At 40.5% G+C, this 23,932-nt stretch overlaps 1 protein-coding gene across 2 annotated transcripts in view; it reads right to left on the bottom strand.

The window, feature by feature from the left end:
* Nucleotides 1-23,932, bottom strand: part of PIK3R3 (phosphoinositide-3-kinase regulatory subunit 3) — a 99,106-nt gene that overhangs the window by 19,128 nt on the left and 56,046 nt on the right. For both annotated transcript variants that reach the window (XM_023221488.1, XM_023221487.2), the window contains 4 exons: nt 20,235-20,333; nt 9,075-9,255; nt 8,212-8,337; nt 3,266-3,408 (listed from right to left, as the gene is read on the bottom strand). In XM_023221488.1, the coding sequence (XP_023077256.1) occupies nt 3,266-3,408; nt 8,212-8,337; nt 9,075-9,255; nt 20,235-20,333 (549 nt within the window). The remainder of the gene's footprint in view (nt 1-3,265; nt 3,409-8,211; nt 8,338-9,074; nt 9,256-20,234; nt 20,334-23,932) is intronic.

Below are 23,932 nucleotides of genomic sequence, written 5' to 3'. Positions count from 1 at the left end.
GGATTTCAGACTTGCATGGACCCTATAGCCCCTTTGTTCTGGCCAATTTCTTCCATTTAGAACAGCTGTATTTACCCAATGTCTGTACCCTCATTGTATCTAGGAAATAACTAGCTTGCTTTTGATTTTACAGGCTCATAGGACTTGCCTTGTCTCAGATGAGACTTTGGACTGTGGACTTTTGAGTTAATGCTAAAATGAGTTAAGACTTTGGGGGACTGTTAGGAATGCATGATTGGTTTTGAAATGTAAAGATACAAGATTTGGGAGGGGCCAGGGCAGAATAATGTGGTTTGGCTGTGTCTCCACCCAAATCTCCTCTTGAATTATACTCCCATAATTCCCACATGTTGTGGGAGGGACCAAGTGAAACAACTGAATCATGGAGGCAGTTTCCCCCATACTGTTGTCATGGTAGTGAATAAGTTTCACGAGATCTGATGGTTTTATCAGGGATTTCTGCTTTTGCATCTTCCTCATTCTCTTTGCCTGCTGCCATCCACGTAAGATGTGACTTGCTCTTCCTTCCCTTCCACTGTGATTGTGAGTGATGTTTCCCTAGCCACCTGGAACTGTAAGTCCAATTAAACCTCTTCCTTTTGTAAACTGCCCCAGTCTCAGGTATGTCTTTATCAGCAGCATGAAAATGGACTAATACAAATGGGTACCTACAACAGTACTTACTTCACTGGGATTTTCTGTTAATTAAAAGTGACAATAGATGTAAAAGACAAGAACATTTCCTGACATTATCTTGGTAAGCACTCAACAGATGATGGCTATAAGCTTTTCCAACACACAAAGTTTTGCTATGCTCTGAACCCTTATGGTAACAACTGTCTACATTATTCCCTTGTCACTCAGTATGTGGCTTTATATTACTATTAAAACCTCACAGACTGGACACACACCTGTAATCCCAGCACTTTGGGAAGCTGAGGGCAGAGGATTGCTTGAACCCAGGAGTTCAAGACCCCATCTCTACAAAAAGATTTTTAAAAATTAGCCAGAGCAGTGGCGCTTGCCTGTACTTCTAGCAACTCGGGAGGCTGAGGCAAGTGGATCCCTTGAGCCCAGGAGGTTGAGGCAGCAGTGAGCCATGATCATGCTACTTCATTCCAGCCTGGGCAACAGAGCAAGATCCTACCTCAAAAAATAATAAAAAAATTAAATAGGCTGGGCGCAGTGGCTCATGACTGTAATTGCAGCACTTTGGGAGGCCAAGGTGGGTGGATCACCTGAGATCAGGAGCTCAGGACCAGCCTGGCCAACTTGATGAAACTCTATCTCTACTAAAAATACAAAAATCAGCCAGGTGTGGTGGCACGCACCTGTAAACCCAGCTACTTGGGAGGCTGGGGCAGGAGAATCACTTGAATCCCGGAGGCAGAGGGTGCAGTGAGCCGAGATCGCACCACTGCACTCTAGTATGGGCAACAGAGCAAGACTCTGTCTCAAAAAATAAATAAATAAATAAATAAAATAAAACAAAACGTATCATGCTACTTTACTTCCCTCTGCAACAAAACTACAAATCCTTTTCTGTTTCTTTATCGTTAATAATAATTATCATTAGGCCAGGCGCAGTGGCTCAAGCCTGTAATCCCAGCACTTTGGGAGGCCAAGGCGGGTGGATTACCTGAGGTCAGCAGTTCAAGGCCAGTCTGGTCAATTTGGTAAAACCCCGTCTCTACTAAAAAATACAAAAAAAGTAGCCAGGCATGGTGGTGGGCGCCTATAATCCCAGTGACTCAGGAGGCTGAGGCACAAGAATCACTTGAACCCAGGAGACAGAGGTTGCAGTGAGCCAAGATGGCACCACTGCACTCCAGCCTGGGTAACACAGAGAGACTCCATCTCAAATAAATAAATAATTATCATTTACTGAAAGCCCATCATGTGCCAAGATATATATTACTTAATTCTCTAGCATTCCAACAAGATATTATTCAGTTTATGGAAGAGAAAACAGACTGAAAAAAGTTAAGTTAATTCACCTAAGGTTATACAGCTAATAAAACGGCCAATTCAGAATTCAAGCCCATAGTTTTAATCATTTAAGCTACACTGCCTCACAGCACTTAGCTCTAAACTCATGCCATTAAGCTACACTGCCTCACAGCACTTAGCTCTAAACTCAGGCACACAGAAAATAATACACTAATACTGTGGTCCTAATATGAGAAATAATTTTGCTTTTCCATTGCATATTAATTACTTATATTTATTACCCATTTTAGCACTCCTCAACCCACTACAATCTAGCTTAGTCTTCCAATACTCCGCTAAATTTGCTTTGACAGGCTTTCAATATCCTTTTAGTTATCAAATCCATTACTTCTCCTGCTACTCATTCTTTCTGTGTAATTTCATTCTTAGCATCTACCATCAGCTACACACCTATGCCTTCCAAATCCTTTCTATACCAAGTTCTAAATCCAAATAATCAGCTGCCCACTCCCCAGTGAGCTCCATTTGTGTTCTCACAGAAACCTCGAACTCACTGGTTCCAACCCTAGACTCTCCTCATGTACTTCTTATTTGGGTGAAAAACACCATCTTCCAGTCTCTCACACCAGAAATCTAGGAATAATCTTTGACTTCTCCCACACCTACCATATCTAGTCAGGCATAAAGTCCCTAGCATTCCCATGACCTCCCACTTCTTTTCTGCTACTTCTCTAGTCCAGGCCCTCATTATCGTTTAACCTGATGACCACAACCACTGCAGTCATGTGCAAGCCAGGCTGGTGTTCCTGCCTAGTCTTGTTCTACTACAATTTATTCTCAGACTGCTGCCAAAGTTGATTCCATTTCAAAAAAATATTAAATGAGCACCCATTATGTACTCCCATACATAAGTAGGTACTAGGGCTACCAGGGAAAATAAGCCACCAATGCCTACTCTCGATGAGTTTACAGTTGAGTGGGCATGGCATTCAGTAAATGTTACACTAGGGATCAGGACCAGACACTGTAGGGACCCAAAATACAGCCCCTAAATTGGTCTCTGGAATCAGGGAACAATTTCTAGAAAAGATGGTATCTAACCTGAAGTCCTAATGGATAAGCAGGAGTTAATTTGGGAGAATGAAGAAAGAGCAGAGGAGAGAGGAAGTTCAATTTGGTGCCATTAGTGGAAACAGCAAATGGTTCCAATAGTAGGGCTGTGCAGTTTGAGGGGCAAAAGCAAACAAGACAGAAATTATTGGGGAAGAAAAGAAATCCTGTCTCACTGATGCCCTTGGAGGTACTAAGTACTTACCGTTCAATCTCCTTTTCATTCCCCTCTCTGCGAAATCGCTCAATATACTCTTTGCTATGTTGTTCTTGTGTGTGACACTGCTCTTCAAATATTTTAATTGTTTCATTAAAAGCTTCTATTGCAGTCCTCTTCATCTGTATTTCCTACAGAAGAGACAAAGAAAAAACACAGGCTTCATTATCTTTATTATTTTCTTCTAACCTTGGTCTTAAATTTTACAATTCTAGTTATTAATGTAATCCCATATAACACCTAGTCTTTCAAAAGTCTTTCCCCTTGTTTAGGAGGACTAAAACAAGAGCTTTTATTCAATCTCTACTCTATTACCTATATGTAAAATACATCATTTAAACTATAAAACAGGCCAGGCGTGGTGGCTTACACCTGTGATCCCAGCACTTTGGGAAGCTGAGGCAGGCAGATCACTTGAGGTCAGGAGTTCAAGACAGCCTGGCCAACATGGCAAAACCCTGTCTCTACTTAAAGTACAAAAATTAGCCAGGCGTGTGGTGGTGTGTGCCTGTAATCCCAGCTACTCAGGAGGCCGAGGCAGGAGAATCGCTTGAACCCAGGAGGCAGAGGTTGCAGTGAGCCAAGATCACGCCACTGCACTCCAACCCGGGTGACAGAACAAGATTCCATGTAAAAAATAAGAAATTTAAAAATTTTTAAAAACTATAAATAAATGAAAAAGAACCATTATGTGAAATATATCGCTAAGAACCACAGAAAGGTCTCTGAGCTGCCAAGAGAGATTAACCCTGAACACCTTGAAGACAAGGACCAAATTCTGATTTTGCACCTATTATAGTGCTATTCCCCAAAAGGTGCTGAAAGAGTGAATGGATAGAGCTAAAGAGTCCATGCACCAAAGCACAAAGACTTACTCCCAGAAGAGTCTTATAAAGTCTATTTATTCTTACTCTCATTTCTAAAGTATGTGCTTAGTTTTCCAAACAGATTCATCAGTAGATTAATCCGATTAGAAGAAAATGAAAAGGGGAAAAATAGCTGCTAAAGTCCAATGCACTTAAGAATAATAAGATGATCACGCCTGTAATCCCAGCACTTTGGGAGGCCAAGGCGGGCAGATCACGAGGTCAGGAGTTCGAGACCAGCCTGACCAACATGGTGAAACCCCGTCTCTACTAAAAATACAAAAATTAGCCAGGCGTGGTGGCATACGCCTGTAATCCCAGCTACTCAGGAGGCTGAGGCAAGAGAATCGTTTGAACCTGGGAGGCAGCAGTTGCAGTGAGCCAAGATTGTGCCACTACATTCCAGCCTGGGCGACAGAGCGAGACTTTGTCTCAAAAAAAAAACAAAAACAAAAACAAAAAAAACACCTGAATCACAATTCCCCGAAAATCTTCAGAAGGTTAAATTTTGTTCAGTTTGCTTTTTAGAAAGGCAATAAATATGCCTAAGGGTCTAGAAAAACTGTTACCTGAATGTTTATAATTCTAGAAGTTCTGATGCTTACAGGATAATTCCTACATTATCTGGCACTTATTAGGCTGGGGTGGGTTTTGGTTTTGGTTTTGCTGGTGGGTGGGCGGGTGGGTTAGTTTTTTTAAAACTGTTGCCTAAGCTGGACTTGAAATCCTGGGCTTAAAATAAGGGATCATTCCACCTCAGCTTCCCAACTAGTTGAGACTTTAGGAGGGCACCACACACCCAGTTTAAGCATTTGTCATTTTCAACAATTGATTATTGAGAATCCACTACAAAGAAATTACCATCTGGTGATAGAGATTTGTGAAACATGAAGCCTGCCCTCTAAGACTCAGAATATACAGGTGGAATAGATTTCTGAACTCTAATAAGGTTTGGTTTCATGTCATGGAAGAGGCAACCAAGTGATATTAACTAGTTATTTATTGCTTTACAGAGACTTCACAGAGGAGGTGACACTTAAGCTAGGTCTTAAAGAACTGACATAGAGGAAGAAAATGCAGCACTGCACAAAGGAGGCATGGTATAATGTATACATAAAATAACAAGGCATGTTCAAGGAATAGTAATTGCCTAGTAGGGCTAGAACATTAGAGGATTAGCAGATGAGGGAGGCTGGAACCTTGTGATAGTCCATACAGTTGAGATTACATCATATGTATCTTAATATTAAAAACTAACTAGAATGCCCATATGCCAAATATCTTGGTACTAATTCTACAACTCTTAAATTATAGTGGATAGCCTTAGCTCCCTTGCAAGGTTAGAAATTACCTATAAAGTTCTGGCCCTGGATCTTCAAAGAAAACACTAATAATTTAGATTTTATTAACACTGGTATATATATATCGGTAAGTAGAACAGCAAAGGGAAAAGTATCTGATATCACTACTAAGTCAGCATGTCCCCCATAAACAATGCCACTATACCACTACACCTGCCACCGAAACTATAAACCTACCTGTTCACCTCTTCTCTCCCTTCCCCTCCCTTTATTCACATGTGCTCTGGGTCTCAGCTCCCTTTCCTTTCTGGGTCCTTCACTCCATCATATCAGCTAGCCCCTTTTACATTAGTAACTCTCCCAGTCTAATGATTCCTTCTTAGCAGCATATAAGCAAGCTCTGGTAACAACACTTTGAAAAAAAAGCACTCTTATTCCAAAATTCTCTTCAAATCACAGATAAGCTTCTTAAAGAGTTGTTTATGGCTTTGTTTGTGGCTGGGCACGGTGGCTCATGCCTGTAATCCCAGCACTTTGGGAGGCTGAGTCAGGTCGATCACTTGAGGTCAGGGGTTCAAGACCAGCCTAACCAACATGGCAAAACCCCATCTCTACTTAAAAAATAAGTAAGTAAAATAAAAAATAAAAATAAAAAAAGAGCTGGCCGGGCAAAGTGGCTCACGCCTGTAATCCCAGCACTTTGGGAGGCTGAGATGAGCGAATCACCTGAGGTCAGGAGTTTGATACCAGCCTGGCCAACATGGTGAAAACCTGTCTCTACTAAAAATACAAAAATTTGCCAGGCATGGTGGTGGGCACCTGTAATCACAGCTCTTCGGGAGGTTGAGGCAGGAGAATTGCTTGAACCCGGGAGGCAGAGGTTGCAGTGAGCTGAGATGGTGCCACTTCACTCCAGCCTGGGGGACAGGGCAAGATTCTGTCTCATAAAAATATCAATAATAAAATAAAATCTAGGTCAATAAATGTCAAAAGAATATAACTTTAATGAATATATTTACTAACAACAAAATTAATTTAAATTAGAAATAAATAATATATTTGAAAGTCACAAATATTTAGAAATTAAAAACACAAGGGGCAAAAGAAGAAATCACAAAAAAAGAAAATATTAAAAACTGAATAATAAGGAAAACAGAGTATGACAAAATTTGTGAGATGCATATATGCAGTGCTTAGAGGAAAATGTATTGCTTTCAGTGCTTATTTTAGAAAAGAAAGTTTTTTGTTTTTTGTTTTTTTGAGACGGAGTCTCACTCTGTCACCCAGGCTGGAGTGCAGTGGCCGGATCTCAGCTCACTGCAAGCTCCGCCTCTCGGGTTCACGCCATTCTCCTGCCTCAGCCTCCAGAGTAGCTGGGACTACAGGCGCCTGGCACCACGCCCGGCTAATTTTTTGTATGTTTTAGTAGAGACAGGGTTTCACCGTGTTAACCAGGATGGTCTCGATCTCCTGACCTCGTGATCTGCCCGTCTCGGCCTCCCAAAGTGCTGGGATTACAGGCTTGAGCCACCGCGCCTGGCCAGAAAAGATAGTTTTAAAACGAATGAACAAAATTTCCACCTTAAGAAGTAGGAAAAGAGAAAATTAAACTGAAAAAAGGCAGAAAAAAATTTAAAAGAGCAGAAATTCATGAAATAGAAAGTAAACACTAAAAAAATCCATTATTGTTATCTACTAGAAAGAGCCCAGGGTAAGCTACTGTTGCACTAAGAATTCACTAGGAATTAAGTAGAATCAACATGGACTAACGCTTCTATAAATCATTTGATATTCAAAGTAATAACTTGTATTCCAAGAGAATGTACATGAGAAATACAGTTAAATATATTTTCCTAAGCCACTTCCTACCCAAATATTATAAAAAGTAAACTTCTCTGAAGATACCCAGCTTCATCAAATTTCCAAACACTTTTGACAAACTATGTGACAACTTAGGGCAAATCAAACCAAGTCTAGCTAAAAAAGAATCAAAGTAGTCAGGCATAAGAAGTCCAAGGAAAGAAACTAGATTATTCTATAGAATTTTGCTCTACATCATAAATATGAAAAGTAAGTATTACTGGTTATTAAAGTTAATGATCTAAAAACTGTGTAGTTAAGTCTACTAGTAAGCCCACAATTTCCATCCATCAGCTCCTTCTTCCTCAGTAAATCCCCACGTTAGTTGAGCACACCTGACCAAAAAAAACTAGATTTCTCAGCCTCCCCTACAGCTAGCTGTGACCTGTAGCTAGGTATGACCATGCGACTTAGTTCTAGCCAGTGGGATAAAAGTGAAAGCAGTGTGTGCTCCTTCTAGGAAGTTGTCTTAAAGATAGAGAACCTTCCTTTCTCCTTCCTATTCTTCCTTCCTGTTTACTAGAATATGGTTGTGACAGCCAGTATTAGAGTAAGCCCTCTTCCACAGATAGCCAAGCATCAAGACAGAAAATGCCTGTAAGTTCTGAGGACAGTGGAGTTACCCTAACACCCCTGTAGTTCCTATATACACATGAAAGAAAACTAAATTTCTATCTGAAGCCTTTGTTCTTTTTTTTGTCACTTGTGACCAGTTAATATTAACTGATACAAATTATATCCTTAACCAATTAAGAAGGGAGGGGAATTTATATCATCAAAGTTTCAAAAAGGCTGTTTAAGCCTTTAAGACATTAAAACAGCTAAAGATCATCAAGTGAATGATAGAAAATTTGATGTAACTAAAACATTGCACACATACTAGTCAAAACACCATAAATATACCAACCTGGGATGTTCTTGTATATTCTTCATAGAGCCTATCATACTCTTTACTCTTCTCTTGATACTGAGAGTGGTATTCTTGCAGTTTTTTACCTACTGCATCAATATTATCTTCTTTTACCAACTGATCCTATACAGGTAAAGAAAAAAATAAAGAATGTTAACAATTCTGACATGTGACTTTTTCCATATCTATTTTTTAAAGGAAAATATCACCTCAACCATCTATTATTTTTAAACTGTATTTCAACTGTACAAGTTTAAGTCACTGTATTAATATCAAGCACACAAATGTACCAAATCCTTTGATAATATTAAGATCAGCCTTTAAATCACATCAAAATGATTAATACTTTAAAAATTAAGAAATGAAGTATAAGTGGGAAACATAAACATAAGTATTTTTATATAAAGGTAACAAGTATATGCAATAAGATATTATAGAAGGGTAGCCACAAAATAAGTTCCAAAAATATCTAAAATCTTAAATAGGCACTAGGCACAATGACTCATGCCTATAATCCCAGCACTTTCGGTGGCCAAAGTGAGAAGACTGCTTGAGCCCAGGAGTTCAAGATTAGCCTGGGCAACATGGCAAGACCCTGAAGTTGTGGTATGCACCTGTGATCCCAGCTACTGGGGAGGCTGAGGCAGGAGGACCACTTGAGCCCAGAAGGTCAAGACTGCAGTGAGCCATATTCATGCCACTGCACTCCAGCCTGGGCAACAGTAAATAAATCAAGTAAATAAATAAATAAATAATAAAATGGCTAGTTCTTTTAAACTGATAACACTCGTAAATAAAATCAAATAAGGTTGTTAAATAATGACTTGCTCAATAGCTAGCAAGGACTTCCATAATCTTACCTGTTGGTATCTGGACACTGGGTACATCAGCTTCACATCAAGCTTGGGATTGTACTGAGCAAGAGATTCATGGTGATAGTGGTTAATGAGCTCCACCACGGAATTAAATGTCAGAGGATCAGAAAAGCCATATTTACCATCCCGGTGATAGATCTTTATTAACTTATTATTGCCTCCCTTCCTGTGAACAACAAGACAACAACTGTGGATTTTTTTCCCCCAAATTCAACTGAACTACTGTTTTCATATGGAGATGTGAAAGCTTGGTGTCACATAATAAACAAGTTTTACTATGTTAATGTTGCTGGAAGGAGTGAAAAGACATGTTATTGTGTGTGTGAACATACATATATATATATAATTACTTTTGCATTGTTTTGTCCATAAAATACCTTGGTTATTAAAGGTCAACATATCTACACAGAATTCAGTATGAACAAATGTAACAAAAAAATCACTTAAGAAAAATAAAACAGAAATAAATTCTATTTTTGTTTATATTCTCAATGAATTTTCAAATTTAAATTCTATCAATATTTTTAATCAGGAAGAACAGAAAAAAATCTCCTAAGGACCCAAAGATATGTGGTTGTATGTCTCTGTGGAGGGAGCAGAAGCCATCTCTATATGAAAGGAATGATAAATATTTGTCACACAATCACCAACACACTCAAGGTTTTGTTGTTAATGCACAAACATAATTGAGCTCCTTAATCTATGATTTATAGCTGCATAATTACTCTAGAACCTTATACTATTTTGTCTTTTACACTTGCTTATAATTCTCAGAAATGACTGTTTAGGCTATCACAACATGTAAATGATTCAAGTCATTCAACCATTTTACAAAGTATAGCTTTTGAAGAGCTATGTATATTAGATGAATGTAATTTCATGCTTGGACAGTTCAGGCCACCTTTGTTTACTGAGTCATATCTAAATGGTCCCTTAAAAGATACTTTATAACTAAAGTTTAAAATAGCAATGTTTTGCAAGTCCCATAAGGCATAATCTAAAAGCGCAGCAGGCTGATTCATAGCAAAATGCTGTACTATTCCCATTCAATTCTTCTTACAGCAGCATGCAGATTTATGCCCCTATCTCTCTTTATGCCATGCCATTTTATATAATAAATGAGGCACTGGGATTTGTAAAAGGTCAAACGCAATAAGATTGACCCTATAAGCTGATTTAAACAATGTTTAGGTCAGTTTTTAGATGAATGATAAATTATTTCTATTAAATGTACATGAGAAAGACCATCTAATCATATACAGTTACTACAAATGTGTACACTCACACATACAATAATTGCAAGCTGGCCTCTCTGTTAAAGTTAAAGGGCATTCATTCATTTAAAATGATGTGCTGAATATCTATGTGCCAGGAATTACATAATGCACTACAGATATATGATAAACAAGCCAGATGCAGTCCATGCTCTCGTGGAGCTTCCAGTTTAACAGCATAAGGAACATATCTCTGTCTTTCAGTTTATTAAGGAAGATAACAAATTTCTCAAGGGAGAACACAAAAATAAACAACTAAATATACCAAATGGTAGTAAGTCTATTGGGAAAAAAAATAAAGCAGAGTAAAGGGAAAGGAGTTCTTGTGGTGGAGGATTGTATTGCTCAAGGAAAATCTCTGTGTTCAGCTGGTATCTGAACAGAGTTCTAAGTGAAGTGAGGGAGCTAGTACAGCAGACATGTATGGGAAGTGTCCTAGAGAGAGGTGCGGTAAGGGCATGCTTGGCACGCTCAAGGAACAGCTCAAGGAACAGTGATGCTGGGCCTGAACGAGCAAAAGGGAGAGTAATAGGAGACTAGGTAAGAGATGTAAAAGGAGCTTAGATTATGTAATAACAGTCTGTAGATTACTGTAAGGGCTTGAGCTTTTACTGAGTGAGATGGAGGCATAAAAGGGGTTTCAGTAGAATCATGTAATCTATCTTGCTGTTTAAAAGGCTCACTCTAGCTGCTGGGTTGAGAAAAGACTGTTCAAAGGGGGCAGCGGTATAAGTGGAAATATCACCTGTGAAACTTTTATAATAATCTAGGCAAGGCATGATGGTGTCTTGGATGAGGGTAACAGCAGTACAGGTCATGAGAAATAGTGAGATTCTTAATATATTTTGAAGACAGAGCTGACAGGATTTGCTGATGGCTTGGATACGAATATGACAGAGAGACAAGATAAAGATGATTTCAAGGTTTATGTCATAAGCAATCAGAAGATGGAATTGTCATTTATTGACATGAAGAAGGCTATTTAAAAAGAATGGGTTTAGACCAGGCACAGTGGCTCACACCTGTAATCCCAGCACTTTGGGAGGCCGAGGCGGGCAGATCACTTGAGGTCAAGAGTTCGAGACCAGCCTGACCAACACAGTGAAACCCCATCTCTACTAAAATACAAAAATTAGCCTGGCGTAGTAGAGGACACCTGGAATCCCAGCTATTCAGGAGCCTGAGGCAGAAGAATCACTTGAACCAAGGAGGCCGAGGTTGCAGTGAGCTGAGATCATGCCACTGCACTCCAGCCAAGGTTACAGAGTAAGACGTCATCTCAAAAAAAAAAAAAAAAAAAAGAATATGTTTAAAGGTGGAAAAAGTTTGGTTTTAGACACTTTAAGTTTGAGATGCCTACTAAACATTCAAAAGCAGATGATCCAGCAGCCTACTTAAAGAATCTAAAGTTCAGGAGAAAGGTCTGGGCTAAAGACAGAAATTCAGGAGTTGCCAGCCAATAGATGTTATTTGAAGGTGAGTATAGCTGGACAGAAGAAGACGTCCAAGGACTAAGAACTGGGGTATGCCAATGTTTAGTGGTCAGAGACATGGAAGGAAGAACCAGCAAAGGAAACCAAAAGGGGGCAATTAATGAAGTAAGAGGAGAACTAAGAGTGTGATATCCTAAAAAACAACACGTACAAAAGCATTTCAACAAAGAGAAAATTATCAACCAAGTCCAATGATAATTAGGTTTGGCAAAGCAGGTTATCACTAAATGAACTGACTAAATGGTTTCAGTTAAATGGTAAGGATAGAACCCTGACTGGAATGGATTCAAGAAAATGAAAGAAGACAAAGAAGACATGCCCATAGGCAAGTGTCTCGAGGAATATTGCTGTAAATAAGGGCAGAGAAATAGGGAAGTAGCTAGAAAGAGATATTGGGTCAATTATTTACTATTCTTAAATGGGAGATAATAGAGTATATTTATATGCTGATGGGAAAGACTCAATAGAGAGACAAAAATTGTTGATCCAAAAAAGAGGACAAGATAGTTTCTAGAGTGATGTCCTTGAGTAGATTAGAGGGATGGGATGGGATCCAGTCCACAAACAGAGAAGCAGACCCTGGACAAGGACATGAACAGTCATCCACTGGAACAGAAAAGCGGCAGACTATTCACATTAATGTGTAAATATGTTGACAGCTGTGGTAATAGGAGCATGAAGGAGTTCTCGTCTGACTGTGTCCACATTATCAGTGAAATTAAAAGCAAGTTCTTTAGTTAAAAGTGGGAAGAAGGGTTGTTCTTTAAAAGAGAAAAAAAGAACATGTGAAATTGTCATTTAGGAAAGTGACGGGGAAGCGGGATGAATGCATTGTGGAAATGCAGAAGTTAAGCTGGGCAGTTGTAAAGGTCACTTAAGGTTAGTGGTCATAATTAATGTGAGACCAGTCCATGTGGTCACATCCCTTTCTCCACATTCAGCAGCTCAAGTATAGGCAAGGACTAGGTGGAGAACTGAATTCACGTGTTGGAATTTAGTCTCGTGACTACAATGGAGGAAGAGGAGCAAGTTTAAGAATATATTCACATGGGTAATTTTAATAATAATGTACTATGGACTCTAAGCAGAGATGAGAGAAGGAATGAAGGAATTGAAGGTCATGCCTTTATCATGCTAGTCCTCCTTGCATCTCAGCACCTAGTCCAATGTCTGGCAGATAGCAGATTCTTAAAGATTTGTTAAGTATCCAGATTTTCTACAACAAATACTATTTACCAATTTAAAAAATAAGAGTTATTGAACTGAAAAATCTCTATTTCCTCACTACCTACTACTCTCTGTATTCTGGTTTCACTCTCATTCCTCTCATTTGAGAGTCACCAATGACTAAACAAATTCAGACTCTGTATCCTTCCTTTATCCCAGGTCTTCCTTCTCCCTCACTCTCTGCCTTCTTTATTTCATCCTTCCATAACTTTGATGAAATTATTATTTTCTTTCAACCTCTCAAACCACTCTTTCTGTCTCCTCCCTGACCCCAGTTATTCCCTAAAAAAAAATTTTGCCTTCAGCCTCCACCTTTTTAAATTTTATATATTTTTTCCATAAAAAATCCCATTTACTCTATGCATATGGTAGCTTGACTCTTTCTCTGGCCCTATACTCTCTCCTAAGCATTAAACTACATTTCTAGCTATATCCTAGATACATTTCTACCTTGCAGTTCTGGAGCAGCTAGAAGTCAACATTTATCCCCACGGTGGCTCATGCCTGTAATCCCAGCACTTTGGGAGGCAGAGGCGGGTGGATCACCTGAGGTCAGGAGTTCAAGACCAGCCTGGCCAACATGGTGAAATCCTGCCTCTACCAAAAATACAAAAATTAGCTGGGGGTAGTGGCACACGACTGTAATCCCAGCTACTCAGGAGGCTGAGGCAGGAGAATCACTTGAACCTGGGAGGCAGAGGTTGCAATGAGCCGACATCACACCGTTACACTCTAGCCTGGGCAACAGAACAAGACTCTGTCTCAAAACGAATATATATATATATATAGCCTGATCACAATTTCCCTGCCGAAAAAATGCAGTGGTTCTCCCCACCTACCTACAACATTAAATACAAACTCCCAAGTTCTGGAATTCAAGGCCCTCTTAAACATGACCCCTTTCCAACCTCCTATCCCCTGCCACTTCTTCTTTACAAACTTTTATCTTTTAGCCAAACAGGACTACATCTCACAGAAAGCAGCTATAAAATCTCACCTCCGTATATCTGCCCCTATTGTTATCTATTGCTGCTACTCCCCTCCCACTTTCTACATGTCCAAACCTATCCCCTTCTTCAAGATATTCTGCAAATGCAATCTCTTCCATGAAGGTCAGTTTTCGACATTCTTTTAACAAAGATATCTCTTTTCTCCCTTTCAGCCTCCAAAGCATATTGTTTGAACCTCTCCTGCTATTAAACTTTCACTCAAAGCCATTTTCTCATTCCCTTTGTTCTCACTAGATTATATATTCCCTGAGACAAAAGTTTTAACTCATTGTTAAATACCCTGCAGAGTAATTAGCACTCAGTTGTATTTATTAAATTGACTTAAGATCATCACTCTTCTGCCTTGCAAAAATCTATCAAGGCCTAGCTCAACTGTCATTTTCTGTGAGAAACTTTGTCTTTCTCTAATTCTTTCATTCAAACATTTACATAACACCTACCAAACACCTACTGTATGTCAGACCTTGTGATAGATACATGAAAACTTTCAAACATTCTTGCTAATGCTATCAAGTGATGAACGGATAAACAAAATGTAGTATATACATACAGCAGACTATTATTCAACCTTAAAAGGAATGAAATTCTACAACTTAGTGTGGGATTAAAACCATTTTCCAGAAAAATAAGCAGCATATTCTTCTATTAAAAAAGTATTTATAGGCTGGGCATGGTGGCTCATACTTGTAATCTCAGGACTGGGGAGGCCAAGGTGGGAGGATCACTTGAGACCCATAGTGTGAGACCAGCCTGGGCAACATAGTGTGACCTCATCTCTACAAAGAAATTTTTACAAAATTAGCTGCCAGGCATGGTGGCACACCCCTGTAGTCTTAGCTACTCAGGAGGCTGAGGCAGGAGGATGACTCGAGCTCAGGAGTTCAAGCCTTCAGTGAGCTATGATCACATCACTGTACTCTAGCCTGGATGACAGAGAGAGACCCTGTCTAAAAAATACAAATATAAATATATATATATACACACACATGTGTGTATATATATACACACACACACACTTATTAGACATCCATTCTCTAATGCTTACCCATTATCAGGCACTAATCTAGACATTGGAGATATAACAATGATAAAACAAAATCCCTAACCTCAAGGAATTTAAATTGTAGTAGGCCAAGACAGACTAGGTGAGAAGGGAGAAGAAAACAGACAGTGAGCTGCCCACACAGCGAAATTAGTCAATGCCATAGGCCTACATGAGTCAGAGTATTCTGACTGTTGCCTTGCTTCTGCTGTCCATTATGATAACCATGTCCACCTTGCCTTTGTCAACTGAGTCCCTTCACTTGGCCTCTGCTACCCTGGGATCCAATTATTCCCACGCATTTAAATTTTTCCGTTGACCGACTGCAGTTCCCATTTTAAGGTCCGGCCTACAGAGAAGGGCAATCATGGCGTTTAGGGATGATGGAGTTCTCCTCACAAATCTGTTTCTCAGAGTACTGCTGAAAAGTATGTGGTCTGGACCCAACCAGTGTGAGTAAGTAGATTTTAAATGACAAATCCACTCTAGCAACCCAGTCTTCTCTCTAAGCCTTTGAATCTCTTCCTCTGTGTTAACCAAGGTAGATCAGACACCTCCAGCTGGCTCACAGTAGGCCATCTTTTCATCCATGTTTCAGCCAACTAACCAAATAAACTGTTGCCTTTTCTTTTTTTTGAGACAGAGTCTCGCTCTGTCACCTAGGCCAGAGTGCAGTGGCGTGATCTTGGCTCACTGCAACCGCCACCTCCTGGGTTCAAGTGATTTCTCTGCCTCAGCCTCCCGAGTAGCTGGGACTACAGGCACATTTCACCACATTCAGCTAATTTTTTTTTTCCAGTATTTTTAGTACAGACAGGGTTCACCACATTTTGGCCAGGCTGGTCTTGAACTCCTGACCTCGTGATCTGCCCACTTTGGCCTCCCAAAGTGCTGGAATTATAGGCGTGAGCCACCATGCCTGGCCAACTGTTGCCTTTTCTAACCCCCTGAGCTGCAATATTAAATGCAGAATGTGTTTGGTGGGCCAGTAACAATAAATTCAGCCAGGTGTGGTGGCTCATGCCTGTAATCCCAACACTTTGGGAGGCCGAGGCAGGTGGATCACAAGGTCAGGAGATCAACAGCATCCTGGCTAACACAGGTGAAACCCCGTCTCTACTAAAAATATAAAAAATTAGCCAGGCGTAGTGGCGGGTGCCTGTAGTACCAACTACTCGGGAGGCTGAGGCAGGAGAATGGCGGGAACCCAGGAGGCGGAGCTTGCAGTGAGCCAAGATTGCGCCACTGCACTCCAGCCTGGGCGACAGAGCGAGACTCCATCTCAAAAAAAAAAAAAAAAAAAAAAAAAAACAATAAATTCAGCCTGACTCAAGTTTATGTTCCTTCCATCATTATCTCATACCCTAAATATCTATTCCCATACCTGTTTTCCAGATTTCTGCTTGTATAAATTAGAAAACTCAAGTAGCTTTTTTAGCACGTAGCACGTCTCCTCATGGGTAAAACTTTGTACCTCATCTTTAGGGGCTGCTGGGACTCAAGTCTAGCTATAGGTCTAGAACCAAAGAGGGGTGGTGGGCGTGGGTCCTGAGAAGACTCAGCATCCTCTTGCTTAGCAGTTGCCTCCAGGAAGGCCATTACGGTTTCCTCAGGCAATGCAGAGTCAATCCCCTCAGACAAAGGTGGAAAGGCCAGTGTAAGGGGGATGCTGTTACTGGGGGAGGGAGGCCATTTCTGCTGGCAAACAAGACTCATCAGAATTTAGGAGCTCAATGTCCCCAACCTCATCAGGGTCTTCCCACACATCCCCATCCAAATGTATAGAATTCCATTCTTTCCCAGCCAATGCTCTCATTTTAACAGCAGACACCTTACAAGGCTGAGATTTCAACTTTGATTGTAATTCAGCTAATCACATGATGAGAGCATGTGTTTGATTTTTTGCAATTTCAGACCTGTGGAAACAGAAGAGAAGACTCTGACTTAGGGCATACTAAGAAGCTCTTGGGCTATTTATGGCAGAGCTGGGGTCAGGAAATCAAAACCCTGAGCTCACCCTTTTCTTTCATCACTTTGTCTGGCAACATTTTTGACAGTATCAAATACAGGGTTGCCAAGTTCCTTGCCTCTTACAGGTGGTAAATTAGAAGTATCAAATGTAGATTTTCTGCATATCTCTATATAAACAGTTCACACTATGGACTATCAGTGCTCTCTGTACTATTAGAAGTAGGTTCCTTAGCATTTTTAAGTCTCATCAAATTAGAGAGCCAATTCCGGGAACCCCAAAACTAATTAACGAAACTCATCCTTAAAATTATCTTCTTCAGGCTGGGCGCAGTGGCTCACGCCTGTAATCCCAGCACTGGAAGGTTGAGGCAGGAGGACTGTTTGAGCCCAGGAGTTTTGAGACCAGCCTGGGCAACACAGGGAGACTCCATTCTACAAAAAATAAAAAACACAAAAATTAGCTGGGTGTGGTGGCATGCGCCTTTGGTCCTAGCTACTCAGGAGGCTGAGGTAGGAGGATCACTTAGGCCTGGGAGGTTAAGGCTGCAGTGAGCCATGATCATGCTACTGCACTCCAGCCAGGGAGACAGAGCAAGAACCTGTCTCAAAAAAAAAAAAAAACTAGAATCATTCCTGGTACCAAATCTGTGTTAATCAGAGTTCTTCAGAGAAACAGAACCAGTAGGAGAAAGAAAAAGATAAATATGAGGGGATTTATCAGGGGAATTGGCTCACATGATTATGGAGGCTGAGAAGTCCCATTACAGGCCATCTGCAATCTGGGATGCCAGTAGTGTGGCTCAGTCCAAGTCCTAAAGCCTCAGAACCCAGGAAACCAATGGTGTAACTTTCAGTCCAAGATTGAAGGCCATAGCGGGTGGGGAGTATTGGTATAAATCCTGGAGTCCAAAGGCTGGAGTTCTGATTTCCAAGGACAGAATAAGAGTGTGCTCCAGCTCCAAGACAGAGAGAGGTAAAATTCTTTTTCCTTTCTTTTTGTTCTATCCTCAGCCAATTGGATGGTGCTTACTCACATTGAGGGGTGATTTTCCTTACTCAGTCCACTGACTCAAATGCTAATCTGCTCTGGAAATACCCTCATAGACACATCCAAAATAATGCTTTACCAGTTCTCTAGGTATTCCTTAATCCAGCCAAATTGACACCTAAAATTAATCATCACATATATTAAGGCGATGGGACAGACAAGCTCACCTTAAGAGAATGAATACAGAGAAGAAAAGGAGGCCCAAGTCTGAGCCCTGGAACACTTAACATTTAGATATTGAGCAAAACAGCTTAAAGTTAGGAAGAAAATGAGGAAAGTGTGATGTCTTAACAGCCAAAACAATAAACTGCTTCTAAGAAGAAGTGTCTATGACTAATGCTGCTAAGAGGTCAAGTAAGGTAAGAAGAGAAAAGTGGCCACTGGTTTAGGAGTCTCCATGGAGTGGTAGAGACGGAAGCCTGACTGGAGTAGAGGAAAATTTGTGTTCAATGAATTACTGTAGAACACTGATTAGTCAGCACAATTCAAGTGCAAAGGTATTAATTTCTTTAGCTGTTTACCAGAAACTAAAATAGTGCCTCCAAATTTATGCCGTATTTGCATAAAATATAGCATTATTTTTTCTAAAGATATTAGGCTGGAAAGGCAGCAAACAGCCAGATGAATCTGGATTTAAACTCTTCCTCTACCACTTTCTAACTATGAGACTTTAGGCAAGTTCCTTAACCATGTTAACCCTTAGTTACCTCATCTATAAAATGGGAATAGTAGTAATAACTACCTCATAAGGTTGTTGTGAAGAATAAATGATGTAATGCATGTAAAGGGCTTAGTACAAGAAAGTTAGTAATTGTTACTGTTACTGTTATTTTCTTTTTGTTAAATAGTTCCTTTTTAAAAAAATCATAAGGCTTTATTGTAATTGGGCTACTTTATTAAAATTAAATGTGGAAATTTCTCACGTAGTTTTCTTAACCTTTTAAAAATATGTGCAAATATAGGCTGGGCGCGGTGGCTCACGCCTGTAATCTCAGCACTTTGGGAGGCCCAGGCGGGTGGATCGTGAGGTCAGGAGATCGAGACCGTCCTGGCTAACACGGTGAGACCCCGTCTCTACTAAAAATACAAAAAATTAGCCAGGCGTAGTGGCGGGCGCCTGTAGTCCCAGCTACTCAGGAGGCTGAGGCAGGAGAATGGTGTGAACCCGGGTGGTGGAGCTTGCAGTGGGCCGAGATTGCGCCACTGCACTCCAGCCTGGGCAACAAAGCGAGACTCCGTCTCAAAAAAAAAAAAAAAAAAAAATACATGCAAATATAAAAAGTCATACATCCATCACTTAAAGGACTCTAATATGCCCATATGGAAAGCATGATACAGGCTGGGAACTGCTTTATCTTCAACATATCCTCATCAACCAAAATTATGTTGAGTTCTGCTTTCTAAAGTCTGCATTAAGGAAGATAAAAGGGTTATTCGAATGATAGATTCATTTTTACCCTTAGAATACGCCCATGACGGCCGGATGCGGTGGCTCACACCTGTAATCCCAGCACTTTGGGAGGCCCAGGCGGGCGGATCACAAGGTCAGGAGAACGAGACCATCCTGGCTAACACGGTGAAACCCCGTCACTACTAAAAAAAAATGCAAAAAAATCAGCCGGGCGTGGTGGCATGCGCCTGTAGTCCCAGCTGCTGGGGAGGCTGAAGCAAGAGAAAGGTGTGAACTCGGGAGGCAGAGTTTGCAGTGAGCGGAGATCATGCCACTGCACTCTAGCCTGGGAAACAGAGCAAGACTCCGCCTCAAAAAAAAAAAAAAAAAAGAATATGCCCATATGCCCATGACATCTATGTACTTTATAAGGTCAACTGTATGCTTCTTACTCCCTTACATATTGGGATTTTAGCCTTTTCATTTACTTTCTACATTTTTTTAAGTTGCCATTTTTATACAAAATGTTTAAATACTTAATGTATAGAAAAAAAATTAGCCAGACTGGAAATTATGTACATAAATGAAAATATGAAAAATTGTATAAAGATTTAAATACAGAAATATCTGTATACCCAGAATAAAAATAACATCAGTACAGCACTAGCCAAAAGACTGAAAAGTACTTACCGCAAAGTCAAAGTATAATCTCCCTGCATTTTTGTTGAGGCATCTCGGACCAAGAAGGTCCCATCTGGCATATCCCGCAATTTGTCATTTACCTCCTCCCTGAAGAACAGAATTATAAGAAAAATGAAAAAATGTCAACACTGGTTGTCTTTACATGTTACTGCTAAGGCTGCTTCGGCAGTAGGTTATAGAATAATGGAGCCCTTTAGAGGTCATTTAGTTCTTCCCTGCATTAAATATGCTCTTTCTGTTTTGATTTTTGGTGGTATGCAATCTACAGAAGAGCTATTTGATTTTTAAACTCTTCCAGATTTCAAATGTGTATAAGAGATACTGTTTCCATCAAACCTTTAGGGCTTCCTTAGGCAGGTCTGAACTTGTAAAGTTTCAGGAAAAAAACAGCGGCTATTTAGAAGGTTATATTTAAGCAACAGTGGCAGCTGTTTCTGAACAGAAGGGGGAAAATTCACTAAGTTCATAACCTTTCAATAGGATTTTCTCCCAGTTTAAATTTGTCCCGATAACAAATTCCTTCTGTATAGTTGGTTTAGGACTTTAAGACACAACACTAGAACACTTAAAGGAAATGGTGGGGCATAAAAGACCCTTGAATCATATTAGAACCATGTGATCTTAAAATAAAAAATAATAGACTATTTTATTGTACAATATTAAAATAGATATATTCTAATCAATTTTAAAATAAAATGGCTAGCTGCAGTGGCTCACGCCTATAATCCCAGCACTTTAGGAGGCTGAAGCAGAGAGGTCACTTGAGGTCATGAGTTCGAGACCAGCCTGGCCAACCTGATGAAACCCTGTCTCTACTAAAAATACAAAATTAGCCAGACGTGGTGGCGGGGCAAGCGCCTATAATCCCAGCTACTTGGGAGGCTGAGACAGGAGAATCACTTGAACCCGGGAGGCAGAGGTTGCAGTGGGCTGAGATTGCACCACTGCACTCCAGCCTGGGAGACTGAATGAGACTCTATCTCAAAAAAAAAAAAAAAAAAGAAAAAAAAAATTTTTTTTTTTTTTTTAAATGAAATGTATTAAGTTCTCTTCAAAAAATTAAACACAGAATTACCTACCATATGACCTGGCAATTCCATTCCACTACTGGGTATATACCCAAAATAACTGAAAGCAAGTACTCAGATATGTGTGCACCAATATTAACTGCAGCATTATTTATAACAGCCGTAAGTTAGAAACAATCCAAATGTCCAGATTGGATTAAAAGGACAGAATGGATTAAAACAATATATAGCACACACATATAATAAGATATTAGCCTTAAGAAGGAATGAAATTCTGACACATGCTACAACATGAATGAACCTTGAAGACGCATGAAGAAAGTGAAATAAGCCAGTCACAAAAGGATAATTATTATATGATTACACTTACGCAAAGTACCTAGAATTGAATTCATATGACAGAAAGCAGAATGGTGGTTGCCACGAGCAGAAGGAGGGGAGAATGGAAGGTTACTGTTTAATGGGCACAGAATTTCAGTTAGGGAAAATAAAAAAGTTCTGGAGATGGATGGTGATGATGGCTGCACAACAATGCAAATATACTCTTAAAACAGTTGAGGCCGGGCGCGGTAGCTCAAGCCTGTAATCCCAGCACTTTGGGAGGCCGAGGCGGGCAGATCACGAGGTCCAGAGATCGAGACCATCCTGGCTAACTCGGTGAAACCCCATCTCTACTAAAAAAAATACAAAAAACTAGCCGGGCGAGGTGGTGGGTGCCTGTAGTCCCAGCTACTCGGGAGGCTGAGGCAGGAGAATGGCATAAACCTGGGAGGCGGAGCTTGCAGGGAGCTGAGATCCAGCCACTGCACTCCAGCCTGGGCGACAGAGCAAGACTCCGTCTCAAAAAAAAACAGTTGAAACCGTAAGAGTAAAAAAAAATTAAAGAAATACCATTTTGGTAGAGGAAGAGAACAGAGAAGAGAAAGGGATAGATAAGCGTGTTGAGGAATACAGCATCAACCTGGAAACTGATTTGACAGAATGGATAGGGCTTTAAAAGGAAAATACATCTGAGACCCATTAAAGCAAAGTTTAACAAGAAAAAAAAATTAATAAGAAAATACAATATTCAAATTAAATGTATATAATTCCCTCTTTGGGTTCAAAATTATCTAAAACCACACTTTACCCAGAAAACATATCTGTCCTAGAGTCCTGTTTATCAAATTGGGGTGTGTAAAGAGACTGCATCAAATTCACCCAGGGAAGCTGTTAAATGCAGATTCCTGGGCTCCGCCTCAATTGATTTTTGTTCATGCAAAGACTTTGGAATCACTGGCTTAGAGAAAGAAAAGTACAGAAATGTAAGTACCCACAAATATTTTTAATTCTAAAACACATGTAACTATCCTAAATGTCTAAGTGTCACTTATTTAGAAATCCATCCTCAGTATTAGAAGTAATAATCACACTCATAATTTAAAGATTTTCAGCCAGGGACAGTGGCTGACACCTGTAATCCCAGCACTTTGTGAGGCCAAGGCAGGTGGATCACCATAGGTCAGGAGTTTGAGACCAGCCTGGCCAACAGGGTGAATCCCTGTCTCTACTAAAAACACAAAAATTAGCAGGGCATAGTGACACATGACTGTAATCCCAGCTACTTGGGAGGCTGAGGCAGGAGAATCGCTTGAACCCAGCAGGCGGAGGTTGCAGTAAGCTGAGATCGTGCCACTGCACTCCAGCCTGGGCAACAGAGCGAGACTCCGTCTCAAAATAAATAAATAACGAAGATTTTCTTGTCATTTTTTCATGGGAAGAAAAGTATTAAGACACTTATGAAATGTTCCCACACAAAATTTTTTACATGGGCATTTTTTCTTTTTTTTTTCGAGACAGCGTCTCACTCTGTCGCCAAGGCTGGAGTGCAGTGGTACTATCTCAGCTCACTGCAACCTCCACCTCCCAGGTTCTAGCAATTCTCCTGCCTCAACCTCCCAAATAGCTGGGATTACAGGCGCGTGCCAACACGCTCGGCTAATTTTTTGTATTTTAGTAGAGACAGGTTTTCACCATGTTGCCCAAGCTGGTCTCAAACTCCTGAGCTCAGGCAATCCACCGCCTCAGCCTCCCAAAGTGCTAGGATTATAGGTGTGAGCCACCGTGCCTGGCCTAAAATGGTAATCTTTAAATAAAAATTAGTAGGGCACTACAATGCTTTTTTTTTTTTTTTTTTTTTTAAGATGGGGGGGGTCGGGGCTGGGCACAGTGGCTCATGCCTGTAATCCCAGCACTTTGGGAGGCCGAGGTGGGCGGATCACGAGGTCAGGAGATCGAGACCATCCTGGCGAACGTGGTGAAACCCCATCTTTACTAAAAATACAAAAAAATTAGCCGGGCGTGGTGGCAGGTGCCTGTAGTCCCAGCTTCCAGGGAGGCTGAGGCAGGAGAATGGTGTGAACCCGGGAGGTGGCCGAGCTTGCCGTGAGCAGAGATCGTGCCACTGCACTCCAGCCTGGGTGACAGAGCGAGACTCCGTCTCAAACAAAAAAAAAAAAAAAAAAAAAAGATTTGGGGGGTCTTACTCTGTTGCCCAGGCTAGAGTGCAACAGAGTGCTCTTTACAGCCTCGAACTCCTGGTATTACGTGCTTCTTCAGCCTCAGCCTCCTGAGTTGCTGGGATTATAGGCATAAGCCACCATGCCTGGCTTAAAATGG

Source organism: Piliocolobus tephrosceles, chromosome 1 (genome assembly GCF_002776525.5).
Source record: "Piliocolobus tephrosceles isolate RC106 chromosome 1, ASM277652v3, whole genome shotgun sequence".
Taxonomy (NCBI): domain Eukaryota; kingdom Metazoa; phylum Chordata; class Mammalia; order Primates; family Cercopithecidae; genus Piliocolobus; species Piliocolobus tephrosceles.
The sequence above is the reverse complement of the archived record's forward strand: the minus strand, read 5'-3'. Positions and strand labels throughout refer to the sequence as shown.